Below are 20,558 nucleotides of genomic sequence, written 5' to 3'. Positions count from 1 at the left end.
TCTAATTAGGCAGTAGAGACCAAAGATCTTCCTCAGTGCTGAGCACACACTAAGGGCCAACATGAGAGAAGTACAAAAACAAATTTCTTATACAGTACATAGATTAAAAACAGCTTAAACAAAGTAAGGAAGAACAAAACTCAAAATCAAGACAAAAAAAAAAAAATGACTGAGCACCTACTGGGGGCCTGTGGTGACTTAAGGCCTTTTAATCTAGAAGTTAAGGTAGTCGGATGTCTTTTTTTGTTTTTCTTCTTGTCTAAAATGCATTGTACAGTCATGTATTTACATTTACAATATGTTACAGCGCACTCTTTCTCAGTAGCTTGTGATGCGGCGCAGTGCTTTTCACGTCTGTATTGTAAGTATACACCTTCTCCGTGTCTCAGTGAGTAATAATATAAATATACCAGTTACAGTGTCTGTGATTGTGTGTACATTTGCTTACTGTTGGAAGACTAAGTCCACTGAGTGTGTGATGGACAGAGGAGTGGCTACTTGTGGCTTTTCGACACCAAATTTGTCAGAACAGAACTCAAATTTGAATTGTGAAGGCTGCTCAAACCAAAAGTAGTGTAAGTGGAGGATGTGGCTTGGTAAGGCCATTTTGTGCAAGACCCAGATTAAGCTTACTCTTGAACTAAAATTCACTTTGACAGGACATTCTCCTTTTAAAGGCATTTTGGCTCTGACTGCGCTTAAGCTAGGTCCAAAAAACTAGACCTTTGGGTTTGAATTGGGTCCACTATAATTTTTTTACGTGTGTGGGCCATTAGAGGGCAGGCATGAGAGCGGATATCATTGTGCTTGTGCTGGGCCTCATCCAGGTCCAACAACTGGCCATTGACCGTGACGTCCATACAGCCAGTGTAGAAGGCAGAGACTGGAGTGGACACCAGAGAAACATCTGCAGACCAGAACAGATTATATCATTGAATGTTTTTCACAGATAAATTATACACACTGCCAAAGTACAGGGCCAACATTCTTACCTAGCTTTTATACTACGTAGCTTAAAAAAAAAATCACAGATATGATATTTTAGAAGCCAGCAGCTTGTGAATGTCTGTATGTTAGCTGCATTTACACAGATTTGAGCTGGTACTTGTTTTAGAAAATGCAAATTACAAGGTGAATCCTTAATTTACTCTCTACCTGATTTAGAAATATATACACACCATTAAATGAAATAATTTTATAAATTAAGTTCTGTTTCACCAAACCAATAACCATGTATTTATTTACTAAAAGCTGGGAGGATGTTCTTTAATTGCTGTGATTTGGCGAGGGCCAATGTACTAAACGTAAAGTGAAGGTCTGGTAGGCTAGTACACAAAATATTTAATATATTACAGTTTCATAACATAAATTATGCACAAATAACCGTTTATATTCATTATAAACTTCATGTCCAAGTGTGTAGCAGTTTTTATAAGTGCACTATGTAGGGAGTAGGCTGCAGTTTGGGACAGAGACATTTTTCCAGGCATCAGAAGCTCCCCATTGGATTTTTGGGAAAATGCTGTCCATTATTACCATACTTAAAAATCTACTGGTTCTAAGTGTGCACACTGGATTTATTAGTATACTCACCTTTGACACTTGTTATTACGCTACATAGTCAAACACTAGGTAGAATCAGTATATTGCAGATAATAACCCACCTGGTATGCCTCCAATAAACGTGCTGTAAGAGGACGACAGATCCAATGGCTCCAATTTATTAACAGATTCTGAAAGACCCAACTGCCCATCCACTTCCAACAGCGTGCTGTTTCCAAACACCGTCACGTTCACAGTGTGCGTCTCTGAGTCACACAGGTTGACGGGGGCACTGGCCACGATCACATCACCAAAAGACACCAGTATGAACTAGAGTGAGAAGACAATGTTAGAAACGCAATGCTGAAAACCAACAGAATAATCTAGCAGAATGGAAAATGATTCCTTTTTTAAAGGTCTTTAGATCCAGGCCAGGAGTTTCCAATAGTGGGCTGGTATGACACACTAGCTCCTACTGCTGATACACCTGACCGGCCCGGTACAGTGTCATAAGGGCTGACCATTGTAAAATCCTGGCCTGTAAGCCACAAGCACCAGCTGAACGCACGTTCCATCGTAGCCTAGTTCTAAAGTAAACTGCAACTACGGACGTTGAAATGACCTTAAACTTGTATCTCTTAAGTTAGAACTTTTTACATATGCCCTATAGTAGGTTTAAGTTCTGTTTAAATAGTTTTTCTCTCTTGAATTCAGATAGAGATTTTGTTATCTGCAGAAAAGACTTGCATGGAGTACACAACTTGGAAAACACTCTCTTTTTGTAATAAAAATAATACGGCCTTAAGTTACAGCACTGAAAGAGAAATTACACTTGTAAGTTGTTGTCTTTGTAATGGACTGTTACTAATTGGCTGCAGAGCCAACTTATGACCAAACTTGCATTCAACTGTTGAAACTGGCTTTTGAATTAAAGATTTATAGACATTTGTGCTAGGTTACGGCCACTCAAATTCTGTAGAAAAGATTAGTGCAGGGGTCACCAAAGGCCACGTCAAAATAAAAAAAAAATTGCACAGAGATTGGAATAGCCCTATGTCTTTGGATAAGGTAGATAGAGGACTCAGTTACACTAGACTAGTTTAGGAGATGAAAAGTTAAACTGACCTCTGCCCACTGCAACTTCCCTGGATGATAATCAGCGAGAGAGATGGAGAGAGGGACATGATCCTGACGGACAAGTGCCAACAGGACTCCCATGGTCGATGTTGGACGTATGGTCAACTGTATGCTAAGCACCTCTGTGTCACCTGTGTTATCACATTATGGAGTTATGTGTTATTAAGTTCAACAACAGATTTCTAGCTTCATAACACAATTACACCACTGTCAAGAAAAGCATTAATGTTGTCCAAAAAACAAGTGTAATTATGAATATATAAATCAATAGTACATAATCATATAGAGAGTTGGGCGGTATAATGGTAATACAGCTGTATTTAAAAATGTGGAAGGTATCTCAAATTTCAGTTGTGTCTCTGACTATTTTAAGTACAAAACCAGAGTGTTAATTCATGTGCATTTAATAGAACCAGAGGGAGGGGCAGTGGGGGGGAAAAAGCACAAGTCCGCTAGCCCTCTGATGTGAGTTTAGATTAAAAGAGAAAGGAATGAAGCTGAAAACAGACAAAATATTCAGGACATACTTCATTTGATTCGTGCTCACAGATAAGAGGCCTTCACCTCTAAACTGGACTTTGCTGGAATATTATTGGCCAGCTATGCTTCTAAACAGTTTAGAACAGTCTTATTTAGCTTGTTTTCAAACTTTTTGGTTCCTCTGGCACCAGTTGCTGAAATTTGCTCTCTCAAAAATGGGTTTTTTATCATCAACGTATCTGTTGGTCTGCGCTGAGCTAAATTACACAGTCCTGAAAACCCTTCTCGACTTTGTGCTCATTGAAAGTGTATGAAAAATGTGGATACTGCCCAGCCCTAGTCTTATGTTACCAATATATAAATGTGGAAACACACCATGGCTGTTGTTGAAGTAGGCAAACCCATGGCCTGGGTAAAATGAGCTGTGGTCCTCAGTGAAGTAGCACTGCATACGCTCATTGTGACGAATGGTCTCTTGAATGGATGTGTCTTCACCAGTCAGCCAGCGCCAATCACGCATACAAGCATCCAGACGTGGGTTTACCTTTTTTTTTTTTTTTTTTTTTTTTGAGGGGGGTGGGGGGTGGAGACAAACCACAGTTCTAGTCAGCTACACTTCTTTGTCTTAAAATATGAAATATGAAAAAAAGTGCATGACAACTGGTTATTCTGCAGATCTATAGTGTCTTTACAGTACCACTGACTGTGAACTGTGAAGAGCATCTGAAAAACTGCCCTGTACCAATGGCCTGACAAACCACAAATAACTGTACCTGACGCTTATAGAAAAGCACAAACCCAGACGGAAATAATACACAGTCTTATTAAAATAAAGAATTAAACCTGTCTGAATCTAGTAACAGATTAACTTCCAACAGTGAAATGTGTGAGTTGCTGCTGTCAAAAAAAAATCTCTGCAAAGAACCAAGCCCAGCAAAGCTCTGAAAATAATGTGGATGCTCAGGCATTCTACTCTAGCATTGAAAGATTGTCAGTACTCCATAGAAGTAGTTTCCAAAATTTTTCTGCAGTGCTCCTCTCTTTTGTAGATATGAATATTTGCTACACTCCATATGCAATAATCCCCCTCCCACTGTACTGCGATACAATGACACTAGCCTCTTCTCTTTTCTGACTGATGTGAGAGGACTGGAAGTACAAGGCCCTGCGGTAAAGGCTGAGCAAATTATGAACACTGGGCAGGAGGCCACAGGCTTACTGGCAGAATCCAGCCCACAAGAGCCAGCCTCAAGGAAACTCCAACAGCTAATGGCACTGGCTTAAGTATTGTCAGATTTGTGTTGGAATTTGAATGCATCCTGCACTCACAGGACAGCTGGATCCAAGAGGCAGGTGAGTGAGACTTGTCCAGAAAGTGAACTTGATTTTTATGTCTGTGGAGCTCCTTCACAAAACAGCAAAGCCCAATTTCCTTCCTGTTTGCTGACTGGTGCATCTCTATGACTAATGACCACCAACTGCCTCAGCTTAGTAAGCAGAAAGTAAGCACAGACTAGCAAAAAATAACTGAACACTCACACAGCACATTATAAAAGGAGGGATCTGGAAAATGTACCCAGCTTTTCTTACTGTTAAATGAAGGAGGAGACATAATCTGAAACATAATCTGCACAAATTGTATAACTCACTCACTGAGGTTCTGAAAGCAAGCCTTTTCTACTTTGGACTGAAATAAATGCTTTCTGAACCTCACTCATTTCCCCTAAGGACGACTTATGCGAATCACTTCTGAATACGCACTGATGGCTGATGCTGAGATTCACATTATTAATTCCTTGGTACCCCTCACTATCAGCATATAATCAATTTGAAATGTGACGCAAGAAAACTAGGCTTTTTCCTCAACTCCTCAAGAAAAGTGTTGATATCCTTAACAGTTAACAAACCACAGGGATTGAGGGACCTCTCTCATCCCAAATGTTTTGCTTCAAGGTTTAACTGAAAGTATTTACAACAAGCTCAGGTAAATACTGCGTCAGTGTGACATGTTAAAAGCGTCATTAAAAAAAGATGTAAAAAAGGAAAAAGCTTTACTTAAAGAAGGAAACTAATAATGAGTAAGAACAAGCCTAACATTATATTGAATGGCTGCTTTCGTACTTCTCCAAATTAGATGCTTACCTTGTTAACCAGCCCATCCTCTTTGAATGGAACCCCACCCACAGTTAGGTTGAGCTCATGCATGCCCTTCTTCAGTGTGAAGAGATCTCCATTCACTGCAATCTTCATCACTGCCTCCCGGTCAATTTTTATCACCAGGCTTCGGCCTTGCTCCTCTACTGATATCTGGCAGACAGTTACAGAATTTTAGGTAACATTCAAGAGACACCTAATATGATTAAAAAGGACTCATGCACATGCACTTTCATTTTTCATTAAAATACTACTTACATCACTTAACTTACACCAGTTAAACAGCAGTTTTGAAATTTAGTAATGAAGAATGGACCAATAGAAATGTTCCAAAATTAATTTTTACATTGACATCCATTCAAAGTAGTGATGCTTGATATATCGGCAACGGATATTTCCCGATATGTGGATTTTTTTTTTGTTATCATCGTTACGATATTGGAATTTTAGCCGATATTACAACTGATAACTTTTTTGTGCTTGCAATGATGCACTGATGCCTGTAAATTGTCAGCCGTGTAGACGTTTTTCCACAGTTTCTGCAGAGAACAGTGACTCTTGAGAACAGTGAAACAACTCTGAGATTAAATTTCTCAGTGGTGAAGACTCATTTAAAATATGAGTGACGCTCAGTACAAACACACAGCAGGATAAACGACAGAATGATACTCTAACACAGTGCAGGAACCCTTCTTATAAAACACAAATAGATATACAGTCATTCAGCACCTGAATTAATTACTGAAACACGATGATAAACTATTACAAACACTCATTCAAACAAATACTCTCTCTCCCTCCTTCTGAGCCAAAACAAACCCAGTGCTGCAGTAATTAGTGCCCCTATAGAAACTGTTCATGCAGTTTCACAACTGAAAAATGAAAAATTTCATAAAATTAAAAAGTACAGAAATGAACAAATACTGAAGACAAGGCTTGTACTAAGACAACAAAAATCTGTTCTGCTTTAATCCAATGTAAATTTGCTTTAATTACGATAAGATAAAATTATGGGTTATTATCGGGATCGGCTACTCCAGGGTGCTAATTATTGGTATTGTATCGGCCCCCCAAAAAAATTCTAAATCGGTGCAGCCCTAATTCAAAGTTATTTCTAATAAAGTTATTTTCCTGTAAAGTTACAATTTTGGCGATAAACACTTTTCATTAGACATCGATGATAAACCTCACCTTGTGCCACTGTCCATCATTAACCAATGGGCCGCTGCTAGTCACCCGACTCACAGCTCCGTATTTTAACTGCAGCTCCAGCTTCCCTTGATGGACACCCAGCACAATCCAGGAACTGTTTAAGTGTCCACCAGCAAAGAAGATCACTCCCTCCGAGTCATACGTTCTTAAGTCAAACTCTGCCGTAAACCTAAGTGAGAACAGGGAGTCAATATTTAATAATGAATTGGTACGGAATTTGGTGAATTTATGTATAATGATTTTACACATGCAAAATGTTACAGGTAACTGTTGTACATACGTTTCTGGGTCTGGCCCAAGTAACATTTTACAAGCTTTAAATACTTGATGTTGATTTTCATAACAGTCTTAATAGCACTAAAAATATTGAGGGAATAAACTTGTTTGAACAAAAATAAATCTTGCTCAGGACCAAAACACTGTTATATGTTCAGGAGGTATTTCATTATTATATAACTGATCAACCTCCTTGTGGTCCTCACTGTCCATTCTCTCAGTTCCACTTTCCAATACTTCGTATTTCTCCAATTACAGACTGTAGTCCATCTATTCCTCTGCATAAACTGTTAGCCTACTACCACGCTGTTCTTCAGAGGTCAATTTGGACATTTTAAATCATGACAGACAACATTCTGAGTACTGGAAAAATAGACTGCAGGATTATCACTCACCAGCATTAACAAAACCTTGAAACTCAAAATGCAGATGTACAAAAGTACAAAAGAAATGTGTTATAAGCCTCATGGTTCATGCTCATGTCATTTAACAGAGAATTTGCTCACCCAGTGTGAATTCTGCGACGGAAGCGCAGCTTGACCACAGGAATCGCACTGAACATGCGGCCCAGGTACAGAGAGTGAGAGTTTCTCTTCATATCCAGTGCCAAACAAGGTTCAATAGGCTACAGAGCATAAAAAAAGCACAAATAGATCCTATACGTTATTAAGTTTGTATTTGTATACACTTATACTTCACAATGAAAAGAGATACTAAATCAATTGAGTGAATTATCAACCTAACTGTAAGTGTGAGGCTATATGTTGGAGTAAAGCCTTCTATTTTGTCATACATAAGCCTTTGTAGCTAAAGCTAAAGAAGGAAACTTAAGACGCCAAACCTTCTGCCAAACAGAATATTTGGGAAAAATGTGGGGGGAAAATGTATTCATTTTTGCCAAACTACCACTTTAACAGAACAAGGCACCACTGTTTATAATATGGACAATTTTACACAGCTATTATCTTAAGTGTGTGTATATGTACACAGATGTAAATTAATTCTGTCAAACCCATGATGAAACAATTCCATTCACTACCTCACAGCTCCTCAGGTCTCGTCCAAGTTTTTTGCCCTGTCTACCGTCGCAGAAGCAACGGAAACTCCCAGGCGTGTTGACACACTCCTCCTCACACACACTAGTCTCACACTCGTCCACATCTACAGAATAGGAAGAAAAACAACAGAATCAATCACTCTCTCCAGACAGCAACAAGAGGCATGCTCAGGTACTTTCATAACACTCACAACTGATCATGCATTTTATACTTAGCTCACTGATTGCAAAATACACATTTCAGGACATACAGGAATGTTAAATCATTACAGATTGTGTGTAATTTTAGCTCCAGGTTCATCAGCGTGGGATAAAATCTGACCTTCTCAACCTTTAACCCTTAACTGCTCAAGAATTACGATTCAACCGCAAAGTCCTAATCTTATCAGTTAACTGCTATTAACTATTCATGTGCTACAAAGCAATCCATAGATAAAGGAGATTATTATGAGGGAGAAATTGAAATGTGGCGCTGCTGACACATTGTTAGGGTTCGAGAGGTTAAACTAATGTTTGGGTTTTGAAGCAAATACAAAAACACAGCAATCACAGGTTACTCTGAGAATGTGATTCTGGACACACAGGGCTCTTGCTCCCAGTGTTCTTGGTTTAAAATGCACCAAGAAAAGGTTTTATATTTGTCTTGTGTAAATATGAATTTTCCCTAGAGATGCATGTTGACTTTGCTGTGATGGGACAACTAAGCAAATTCTTGGCTGAAAAACAAAGGCCCACTTCATCATACTTTTACGCCTTATCTAACTCTCAGGCAGAACTCCGGAGACAGAGATCTTGGCATTTTGTTTTGAGTTAAAATGCTGCAGGAAAGAATGATTTAGCATGAAAGAATTCAAGGGCAAATAATTGAGTGGTTTTCTAAAACAAGTATAGTTTAGATAGCTTGGTTTATTTTGTTTTGTTATTATTGTGCAATCTAATTCTACAGACATGATTTGACTTGATAATGTGACAGCAGCAGGTTCAAAGACGAAGGCTGGAAAAGAGCTGGGAAAAGTCAAGATGTCCCTGAAAAAGTGCAACAAACTCATATCGGTGTTTAGAAAACAAATCAAAAAAGCTAAACCTCTGACTGCTTAGGACTGTTGAGTCAAGTCACTTTGGTGGAATGCTTACAAAAAATGAATTAAGTAAAGCAGTGATGAAAGACAGTACATTCTTGTAGGCCTTTTAGTGAGAAGGGACTTCCAAAGTCTTCAAAACAGGCGCAGCTTTTTCCGCTTTAAGGCTAATCATGGCTTATCACATGGTATTCTCTGGAAGTTCCTGAAAGAGTGTGATATGAATGAAATCTTATATGATGTGTTAGAGATTCTGGCTGGTCACAATATGTGGAATTTGAACCTTGTGCATGTAAGTAACAGTGTGCCTGTTAGGACATGTATTAGCTGTGGATTTCCTCCATTCAGGATATTCTTTCAAATTCTGAGTAAATGAAAATTCCACCCTGAATGGAATTCTACTGTTCAAGTACTAGTGTCAACAAGTAAATGTACCCAAGGAAATAAACCCTTTCACACATCATACTTGGCACTTACCATAGGATGAAAAAGCATAGCGAGACTTGACTCACCATCGCAGGTTTTGGTTTCATTGTTGTAGATGTAGCCATCCTCACAAAGACACTCATAACTGCCTGTCAAGTTCCTGCACTCTGCAGTCCCACACACGCCAGGAATGTCTCTACACTCATCGATGTCTGGAACAGAAGTATGGGACAATGATGTCATGCGTCTATCAGACAGATAGTTAGACTGTATGACTTGTGATTAACCCCTACGTGTGCACTGACTGTACAAATACAACAGGCTTTGTTAAAACCCTACTAGAGGCTTAGGTTTTGTCTGTGTCATTTTGCATGTATACACTGGACATGGAAAAATGGGTGGACACTAGGGCTGTGCCATGGATTCAAGTCCCACTCCGGGTGACTGTCTGTGAGGAGTTTGGTGTGTTCTCCCTGTGTCTGTGTGGGTTTCCTCTGGGTGCTCCGGTTTCCTCCCATGGTCCAAAAACACACGTTGGTAGGTGGATTGACGATTCAAAAGTGTCCGTAGGTGTGAGTGTATGAGTGAATGTGTGCATGTTGCCCTATGAAGGACTGGCGCCCCCTCCAGGGTGTGTTCCTGCCTTGCGCCCAATGATTCCAGGTAGGCTCTGGACCCACCGTGACCCTGAACTGGATAATCGGTTACAGATAATGAATAAAAAAAATTAATATCATGATTACTGTGATATTCTGATATGTTAGCATAACATAAAAAATATTTAGAATATTGATATTTTATTTCCAAACCAACTCCACGCGACTGAAGTCATTTTTGAACGCAGAGCAAATTTCCCGTCACCGTGCCTCAATGACTCACATAATGAATGTATGCCACAATGCATTCGGTCAATAAAATATCAATATTCTAAATAATTTTTATATAATGTCAGAATCTTGGTAATTTATGGTTGTTTACAAAAATGTTTATGTTTATACATTTAGTTGTTGTTTCTAGCAAACAACAACTAGGTAACTAGCAAATCTGAGCAAACTGGACTCACCCTGACACCTGTGGTGGCCAGAAAGCGAGTAACCAGCATGACAGGAACAATGGTAACTTCCTCTGGAGTTAGTGCACATATGATCACATCTTCCATTTTCCTTATCGCACTCATTTACATCTGCCAATCAAAGAACATGAATCAAGAGCTGGGAGTTTCCTAGAGCTAAATAAAGAGAGCAATCAGTTACCCCAAAAAGTAAACAATATTTATGAGCAAGATTATGTAGTATTTTTATGTCAGCTGCCATACACATATGAAGAATTAAACTGCTGTGTAGTCCTTGAATTAACTAGCTCATGCTCCATAGAGAAGGTCTCCTACATGGTTAAAATAGGTTAAGTACTGAATCTGTGATACCTCCAGGACACTAGGAGTGGAAAGTTAATATGAATCACTGGAAAATAAAATGCCTTATTCCTCTTTTACAATCAGATGTTGCACAACTTTTAACATAAGGTTTTAAAGAAGTGCAGTAACATAGCAGGGCCTAGAGTTGAAAGAATACATGAATAAATACATTTAAATATTTTCAACATTTCATTGCTGTCCTATGAAAAACATGTAACTTCAAAATAACAACTTTACAGAAGGAGAAAACTTAATTTACAATGTAAGTCAATGTAAAAAGATTTAATTAAGTAAATAATTCTGGAATTGGTTCATTTATCATGACATGTTCACATGTAGTAAACTAATAACTGAGATTCACTGCACAGCAACAATATAATTATTTGGTTATATAGACATATTTACTTTTGTAGTCATGTGCAGCCCTTTTCGGACACCCCTGTTTAAGTGACATGTTTCATTTATTTTGTAAGTGAAAAAAATAAGCAAACACAGATTCTACAGGAATCTTCTGAACAATGTAATGCCCAGCTGTTTATTAACTGAATTTAACATACTAGTGGGCAGAAAAGGTGACCTGTGCAAAGTTATTGCACATTAAGTACTATACGTTTAATTTTTTACAGTTGAATTTTGAATAAACAGAAATTGGGCTTTAGGATTTGTTGGGAAAAGTGGTATTTTTAAAGTGTGTCTTGTGTGTATGATAATTGTGTGTTCATTTTTTCCCTTAGAATATTAATTACATATCACCATTTTTCAGGTGTGTACAAACCTTTGCATAAGAATATAACTTAGATGAAATAGCCAGCAATTCCCTACTTCACAGTATTATATCACAGAATTATTTTTCTGAGTGTCTAATTAACATGCTCACTTGAATTGACTGAGGGACAAAATCATTCTGAATCCTGTTAAGAGATTTAGGGGTAGGGTTAGTCTATATGAAATTTGTAAATACAACATTAAAAATAAATCAAATACACAACAGAGTTTAAACAATATGAAAATTTTACATCACAATTATCATGGCCAAAATTATCATGGTTATCAGTATTATGACAGTATTTTAAAAACGTGCTGAAAAGTTACTGAAAAGTACTGACCCACTAACTTAAATCTTTACAGCAAGTTTTATATTAAACACAAAATTAGCAGCACTATGTACTTATTTAAATAATGAACATACCTAAATTGCAGACTGTTTTTTTTCTGTTTGCCTTATGTAAAGTTGTAAAAGTCATACAAGACTAAGACAGTAAACAGTTGTATTAGGGTTGTTTAACAGGTAATGAGTAATGATACATTTTTTTTTTATTGTTTTGGTGGAAATATTTGCTGCAGAGACAAAACTGAGCTCTCTTTTTAAGAGGCATGTTTATTCCAAGCTTCTAGAGCAAAAAGGACAATGTGTTTTAATGGGCAATTAAGTGGGGAACTGTGGGGAATTCTTCACGATTTAAGGTGTGGGGAAAAATGCTCTCTATAATAATTATAGCGGCACTTATAGTGGAACAGTGCGCTGCATTTAAGGAGGAAACATTATGAGTTTGTAATTCTGGCTAGAATGCATTTTTTTGCACGTGTGTTGCAAGTCTTGTTTGTAATTTTTTTTTAAAAATTATTAATTAACTAGTGAATTTCTACAGTCATGTGTGTTTATAAGGGAATCAGAATCTGTTATTCCATTAGCGTCATACCCAATCTCACCACCGCGTCCTGAATTCACTCCCCAAGGACCCTCAAAACCAGTGCTCCTGAGGTAAGACTGGGCACCACAATGCGACTCTGTCACTGCGTAATATTTCCCCTGACACACAACAAACCCATGTTATGTGGAGCACAGGGCTGCAGCCACTGGGAAACTGTTCCTAAATGTGGTTAATGCTGTAACTAACATCATGATTTCAAACATTCGTAATTTACATTGGAACAGTTATACTAATTTTCAGGAATTTTACTGTGGTTTACCTCAATACTAGCATGAGCACCATATTCAGAATGCAGTATAGTTGTAACTGAGGAAATGAGTGATATAGAATTTACACAAAAATGTGCTGAAAAGTTAAAAGTACTGATACACTAACTCAACACATTTCAGCAGGTTTTATATTAAACACAAAATCTGCGGCACTATGTACTCATTTAAAGGAACACTATGTACTACTTCTATCTTACAATTACAGCTTCTAAGTGTGATGTTCAACGGAGCTGTTATAGGGAGAATATAGCCTCTATGACTGTTACACCGGGTCCTCTGCTAGTTTACTGGACTAAGCAATTGTGAAATTGTGTTATCATTTAAGGTTGTTGGCATTTTATCAGCAACTGTGGCAAAAGTTTAATATCTGTCGGTCCTTATAAAATAGTAACAGTTTGAAGTGGGTACTGCAGCAATCTGTTTCTTATTTTCCACTTCAGCTGAGCCTAAGCATATAAAGGAACCCCTAAGGAGGTATTAATGAAACATTTGAGGCTTGAATGAGTGTGCAGGGAGTGACGTGACGCTGAGCCTCAGCTGTGGAAAAGCCTCTTTGCCTCAGACTTTTTTTTCCATCCTGCTCCTGTTTTCATCTGCTTGTCATTCCACACTGGTAGGTGATGCAATGAGTCATGGTGCAAGTGTGCGAAAGCACTGCAGTGGAACAAAGTCAGATCATCATCTTTCTCAGTCTGGTAGATTTTGCTTATTTTTTTCCTCCCAATCACCAGTTGCTGCAGCAATACTGATATTTGTGACCATGATGAATGAACACGTAGATTTTCCACATGTCGTAAGAAACTAATCATTACAGTTCAGATCCTAAGTAAATATATAATATTAAGAATATTGTCTGACATCTAACACAGACATTATGCTTCTAACTACAGAACACTAGCTACTGAGGTCAGTCCTTACTGAGGACAAGGCAAATGTGCACAGTCACGCAAGTCAGAGGACAAAGGAGGGCAGGACACATTGTACCAAGGCAGACTGTCTCCCTCCCTCTATATACACTGTATCTATTAATATTCTGTAACTTGCTAAAATGAGTAATTAAGTGGATAATTGCAAAAAAAAAAAAAATGCAATATGCACAATATCTCCATACCAAAATGCTGTCAATCAGGAAAACCATTGTGTACTATTTGACTACAAGAGTAAATCATTGCAGAGTGAGAATTTTGGGCTTGTCTATTGGCTCTGATACCTTGGACATCTGCTGTACATCATGTCCTGCATGTGTAATGTGTGTGCTTCTCAGATGAGTCCTACCTTCATCACACCTGGGGCCAGCCCAGCCTGTGAAGCAGTGACACTGGAATTCGCCCTTTTTGTCCTCGCAGCGTACGGTCCCTTTGTGATTACATGGATTGGGGGAGCACTGGTCTGGAATGTCTGAGATATAGAGAGTAACAGAGAGAGAGGGAGGAAAAAATTGTTATATATATATATATATATATATATATTTTTTTTTTTTTTTTTTAAATGAAATATATCTAATGTAATATATCTCTATATATCTAATGCTCTGCTTTGTCCTTCCTCTCATTCATTATTGCTACCCAACAGTGGAACATCCAGCTCCAACAGTTCCCATCAAAATTGGGTCTTGACAGCTGCATCTACCTTTAGACTTTTTGAGGAATGATCTTAGTCATTATTTATTTTTCTTTCGCACATTTCTCAAACATGGTGCCTCAAACATGCTGCTGACATTGCAACATCTCACTTCCTAGACAAGTCCAGGCAAGTCTGGGCAGAATGTAAGGAGAGAGAGAGAGAGAGAGAGAGAGAGAGAGAGAGAGAGAGAGAGAGAGAGAGAGAGAGAGAACACTGCAGCATCACGGCATCCTCTTACGCTTACTGACTCAGGGTTCCTGGCTGGACTTAAACCGTCCAATCAGATCGCAGCATTCTGAGCTAGCACGTTGCTGTCTCTGATTCAGCGGAAACACGTGCTGAAGGACGAGCCTCCAGCTCACGTTAGCACTTCAAGCTCGAGTCACATGCTTGCAGGCAAGCACGCAGCACAAAAATGACGCATTCATTCAGAGGGTCGTCCGTGCACACACCTTCCACATATACCATGCTGCAATTTTCTGAAAATCGATGGTAGCCAGCTTAACCCAGGCATTTGCACTCATTCTCAAATCCTACCCTCTCTTTCTCTCTCTCCTCTTACAATTTTCCCACTGCTGATCAGTGCTGCAGTGCAGCTGAAGCAGCAGAACACTCCACTCCCAGTGAGCTATATTTATACCAGTGAGAAAGAGAGAGATGGACAGATAGAGGGCAGAAATAAGAGACCCAAGAAGGGTCACTCACTGTGGACACAGGTGACAAGGTCTCCTTTCTTCTTCTCTCCGAATTTCTCCAAACATGCTGAAGAGACAAGAGCACGGCTCTTCATCACAAGCAGTCACAAGAAAACATATCCAGGCATGCTTATGTGGATGCAAGACCCCGGTTTTGTGAAACATTTGCATGCAGGCAAAAAGGTAAAAACTGTGTATTTCAAGACTTACCCAAATACTTGGGGTAGAAGTATTCCTGAAAAAGTCAACAAAAGAGACGGTTAGAAATCTGGAGAGCCAAGCATCCACATATAAAATGCCTAAATCGTTAATGAAAGGCTATGAACAACTTTAATTTATTACTCTGAAAGAAGCCTTATAACTTAAAGCATTCTTAAATAAAACAATATATATAATAATCCTCATTATAAAAATAAAGGTTTGTGGGGATTTTGCTAGTTTTTACAGTGTGTTCAGTTCTTGAATGCCACGGAAACTGTGGCAGATATCATGCAATTATTCCCTTTAATCCTGCTGTCAAGTTACAACATGTCGAGCCCAAGTATCTTTTTTTAATACTCTAGCAAGAAAACCTGCCAGTTGACAATGTGTAAAATGTCTTTTACTTCTGTGCACTCATCATCCCACACAACCTGCACACGCAGTGCTGCAGTGCCGTGGGGTGTGGTTACAATACACAGTTGACCTGGTTCTTTCTTGGACTCTTTCTGTGTGTTTGCAGACCCACTTTTTGTCATCATAAAAGTTAATTATTGAAACCTGTATCAATTATTTGCCCCAGAATAGGTACATACCTGTGGAATGTTAATGAAACTTTCCATTACTTCCTTTTCATTGCAAGCTCTGTGGTCACGGATTAATCTAATCAATAATAATTTCTCTGCAAGCAGACACTTAATATACCCAAAGATACATCTTCCACATGCAACCGTGCATTAGCATTAGCCATTAACCACACCTGGCTGTCACTTAATCCCTAAGATTTCTATTCTTCATTTCCACAAATACATCCATTAGGTGTTAGTTTCATGGTGGTTAGAGCACACATCATAGTAAGCCTATTTACTGGATAATAATGATAACAATAACAATTATAATTGAACATTATATATATATAACTGTATTATAAGGCTGTAGGTTCAGGGTAATATTTAGACAAGATCACATAACACAGCCAGCCAGAGAACAAGCAGCTGAGAGTGCAAAAATATGATCCATGGCACAGCTCACGGATCACAATGTTCTTTGAGTATTTGTGTCCAAGGGGCTTAGAATATAAAGCCGTTTCTAAATGTTTAGAAATTTGAAAAATATGAGCAAATGCAGATACATCATTCTGCACATGCTCTGCGTGCAGGTTACCCGGTAACCACTCCACATGTGCAGTCACTGCAGTCCAAAAAACTGCAGTGTCAGAATACTGCTGAGTCAGATACAGACTGCACAGGGTGCAACATGAATAATGCACTGAAGTCCTTCCTTCTCTCTCTTCCATTGCTCACTGTTGTGGACTCAATTAGGGGAAAGCACGCAAACTTGAAATCCTGACACTTACACGGGATGGTGCACGCTATCAGCCTCACCTCAACTCACCCAAGGCATCACCTTGCATAACCTGTCCTGTAAAATTAATTTTTATTCTTATCTTGCAAATTTGGTCCACTAAATCTGTTCTCTTTCACCTGTGCCCTGTACTCCCTATTATAGTTCCTAGGAGGGACCGCTGACGTAAGTCGTCCCCCCCCCCCCCAAAAAAAAAAAAATCCTGTTCCAATAATAGCACTTGGCTTCTCATGGGACAGACCAAAGTAGATCTATTTTTCTTCATTCCAAGTACATTAAGCTTTCACTAACTCGTGGTACAAATACATCTAAGCTGCTTTAACACATACAGTCCATTCACAAGATCTCATGTCAGTCTAATCACAAGGTATATAAAGCGAAGAAAACATCACGTCAGAAATAAATAACTTATTTCAACACATTTCACAAAACCCAGCAGGAATTTATTTGGGATTTAAAAACACATACCAATCCTCCTTAGTCATCACTGCTTCACCCTTTATTGTAAGTAGTCTCCACAGACAATTCCTATTAAAAGGTTTACAGAAATAAATAACATTCGGTGTCCCATAACACTCAGCATAAGACAGAACTGGTAAAATATAAAGAAGTACTGTCAAAAGTTTCGAACAGGCTAGATATATTGTTGTTGACATAGAACTGAAAGAACAGATTGATCCACTTTATGAGAGAGGAATATGATAGTCTATTATCGTTACAATTCCAATTTTACCAAAAACTTTTCCCAATCCCTACTCACTGGCTAGGTCTCCTCGATCACATGAGTTCCCTTACACATAAAGACAGCCATACATCTTTCAACTGACAGTATTTCAAAGTTATTAGACAGCTCAACACATTGGAAGGAGAAAGCCAATTTACAGTCGCCTTAACTGGCGAGCATCATATAAAGTATTGTGAATGTGAAGGGCCATCCTACCCAGAGAGAGAGAGGTAATTAGCAATTATATCACTGACCAAAAAGAGAGCAAAATTTCTTCCTTCAAGAACAGTTTGGATTCAAACACTTTTGTGATATATTTCTGCCATGTCATCCCACTATAAACAAAGTAACATAATGACTTATTGAGCTGGATGGAGATGTTGTGGAACAGGAAATCAGAAAGAGCTCCATGAAAAGCATTAAGCTTCAAACAGGATACCAAAAGACTTAAATATGTCATTAGACATCAGGCAATTTCAACTGGAGTCACTCCATTCAGAAACAGCCGTGCCAACCTGCCTCTTGCCTCGGGCTAAAGCCGAGCATGAAAAACAGGAGCGATAAAGCCCTCCGACTTTCGGGAACTTATGTCACTCACTCTGCTACAAAAACAATACAATCTGTGAGAGAAGCCTTTGGAAGAGAGGGGGCAGATACTAATTATATCTCAGCCGGACCGCAGACTTATTGGGGCATGAAAATGAGGTACAGAACTGCCCAAAGTCTCTGATAAATTTCCAGTTTTAAGGTGAAATGTTGTCAACTTTCACCACAATGAGTTCACTCTTGCTGATGAGAATAAACTAACCTCAGCAGCACAGATCAATAATTTGGCACTTAACGGAACATTATGAAGTATTTGTACTTTAAAATTACACCTTCAAATTCAGGTTCACTGACTTTAATAGAAAGAACAGAGCCTCTGTCTTTGCTACTCTGGGCTCAGCACCTGCAGAAACTGCACTATGTAACCTCTGGTTGAGTGTAGGAAGGCCACCCCTGCTGATTTCAGTACAGTGCTGTAAAAGAGAATTAAACTAAGGGGAGACACAGGAGCAAAAATAAATAAATTAATAAACTTACATAGTGTTCCTTTAAAGACTCAATCTAGGCATTCATTAAAACCCCTAAAAAAACCAATCTCTGTTAATCACAATTACATTTTAGAAGTTATTTCCAAGGAAAAACATATCTTAATGTTTTAAAGAGGCAAAAAAATGCCTTACTACACAATTGCCTTGATTCAGTACGAGTGGATCTGTTACTACATCACTAGCACTTAGACCCCCCCAATTATCACCTTTTACCCCTCCACCACTGGACTGCAGCTGGAAAGCCCTGCCCAATACGTTGACGGGATTGGTTCCTCAGGTTTGAGACGTAAGAAACCTATGCGTTCTTTATTCACCCTTTTGAACACCGCAGGAATGCTCTGCCATGGTGTGGACTGCTTATTTTACATATGATAACATGTCGTCTTGTAAAGCATAAACAGGACCACACGGACACGTTTACAAGCTTAAAAAAATGATTTTCATTGCAGAGGAGTCAATGTGACCTCTGTGCTAAGGTCGTTCACACCTTCAGAGAACGCCGTTACGAACACTAAAAAACGTTAACCCCCCTGCTGCTGCTGGTTTTACCGTTTCGGGGTCGTTTTCGAACACTTCTCTTGCCTCTTCTTTGCTACATTTCTCCTCCACACACTCCCTCTCCAAATGCCCTTGTTTGGTCTCCTCAAAAACCTGGTTCGCTCTCTTGTGTCTTCTGAGAAACTGGCTCGCTTCCTCGGGCGACAAGGACACTGCGAACACAGAGATACAAACACAGAAATCACGAACTCGCACACACAGATAGCAAACACTCATAAAAACCCTCAAACACACACATCCTTCAGCGAGAGCGTCAACGTTCGCCAGCTAACGGTATAATAAAGACTAAACCTCTGACTTGAACGTTAACGAAAGCCTTTAGGTTAAAACGCAGGTCGTTTGCGAACACTCGCTAACCGTTAAAAAAGTTCAAACACGTCCAACGTTAACGGTTAGGGTTAGCGTCTAGGTGAGGAGCCGCTTCACAACGGCTGCGTCCAAAACCGCACACTCCAACACTAAACAGAGCGCAAACATTTCACCGCCGACAGCGGAGCGTTCACTGCTGCAGTACGGAAGGTACGTGGAGTGGATTAGGACGTAGCCCCCAGCTTTGCAGGTCTGCGACAACAACGACCTTCCGTTAAAGGCTTTCCTTTTTGTCGGTTTGTATTGTATGTGTAAAGTTACTTACACTCCGTAGAGCAGGCGACGCAGAGGAGGATGAAGAAACAGCCCGAGAGAAACTCTCCCGGGGTGAGGAGCATGTTTGTTTCGGCGAAAAGCTCGGGAAAGTTCCCCCTCTCTGTCTCTTGCTCTCCCTGTGCAATTGTACGTTAAAGCTTTCAGTTCAGAGCGGAGACTCTACACCGCTACATTAATCTCTACGGTTTGGAGTGTCCCTCTCGCTCTTTCTCCTCCCCACACACTCACTCTCTCCTATACACACTCCCTACATTAAACTCCACGGTTTGCAGAGGCTTTCTGTTTCTTCCACACACTCTCACTCTATCCCTCTCCTAAACACACACATACACACTCCCTCTCGCGCTCCCTCCTCCACACACACACACACACAAACACCCTCTAGTCGTGATCTAAACGTGAGCAGCAGATTCGTCGTTTTGGTTGGTTATGGAAAGTTAGCAAGTGCTGGGATGCAGAATTTCCCAATGCAGAATTTTCCTCTGCAGAGGCAGCGAGGGAGGGGAAAGAGAGAGAAAGAGTGTGTCAGGATGGTTTCAGCTACAGGTACAGCCCTGTTAAAATAAACCACCACTTCTTCGTACTGAATATTCTGTCTATTTGTGGATTTTCTTTATATTTAGTGGCCTAAAGATGGCCAGGGCCAACACAACGGGCACCATTACAAGATATATAGGGGTCATTCCCAACAGTCAACTATAGGTGTGGTAAGTAGATTTGGTGCAGACACACCAAAGAAAGACAGTGTGCTACTACTGAGTATCTAACTTCAAATCTGATTTTAAACAATGGCATTAAAAGGACCATTTTATTTTTTTTCTTGAGGTTCTACTTATTACTTTGCTGGTTGCATGGAACAAAACCAAACAACAAAAAAAAACTCTAAATTTTACATTAA

General features: G+C 39.3%; 1 protein-coding gene across 1 annotated transcript; it reads right to left on the bottom strand.

Annotated features, from left to right (window-relative positions):
• Position 1: 1 nt before the first annotated feature.
• On the bottom strand, positions 2 to 20,030 carry gas6 (growth arrest-specific 6). Its single transcript, XM_066660123.1, has 15 exons — positions 19,650 to 20,030; positions 19,007 to 19,167; positions 15,287 to 15,311; positions 15,087 to 15,143; positions 14,034 to 14,156; positions 10,427 to 10,546; positions 9,450 to 9,575; positions 7,841 to 7,962; positions 7,308 to 7,426; positions 6,505 to 6,694; positions 5,302 to 5,466; positions 3,535 to 3,703; positions 2,668 to 2,810; positions 1,665 to 1,872; positions 2 to 907 (listed from the first exon to the last, which is right to left on the bottom strand). The coding sequence occupies exons 1-15, from the start codon at positions 19,720 to 19,722 to the stop codon at positions 699 to 701; spliced, it is 2,010 nt and encodes a 669-aa protein (XP_066516220.1). The 5' UTR covers positions 19,723 to 20,030; the 3' UTR covers positions 2 to 698.
• Between the last annotated feature and the right edge of the window lie 528 nt (positions 20,031 to 20,558).

Source organism: Hoplias malabaricus, chromosome 2 (genome assembly GCF_029633855.1).
Source record: "Hoplias malabaricus isolate fHopMal1 chromosome 2, fHopMal1.hap1, whole genome shotgun sequence".
In the NCBI taxonomy this organism is placed as follows: domain Eukaryota; kingdom Metazoa; phylum Chordata; class Actinopteri; order Characiformes; family Erythrinidae; genus Hoplias; species Hoplias malabaricus.
This window is presented reverse-complemented; position numbering and strand designations above follow the sequence as displayed.

Excerpts from the sequence above, each read along its gene's own strand:
- gas6 (XM_066660123.1), bottom strand. The coding sequence starts at position 19,722 with ATGCTCCTCACCCCGGGAGAGTTTCTCTCGGGCTGTTTCTTCATCCTC. Across the intron at positions 7,427-7,840 it reads GAGACCTGAGGAGCTGTGAG|CCTATTGAACCTTGTTTGGC; the intron begins GTAGTGAATGGA and ends TATGCTCTGTAG. Across the intron at positions 5,467-6,504 it reads ATGATGGACAGTGGCACAAG|ATATCAGTAGAGGAGCAAGG; the intron begins GTGAGGTTTATC and ends ACTGTCTGCCAG.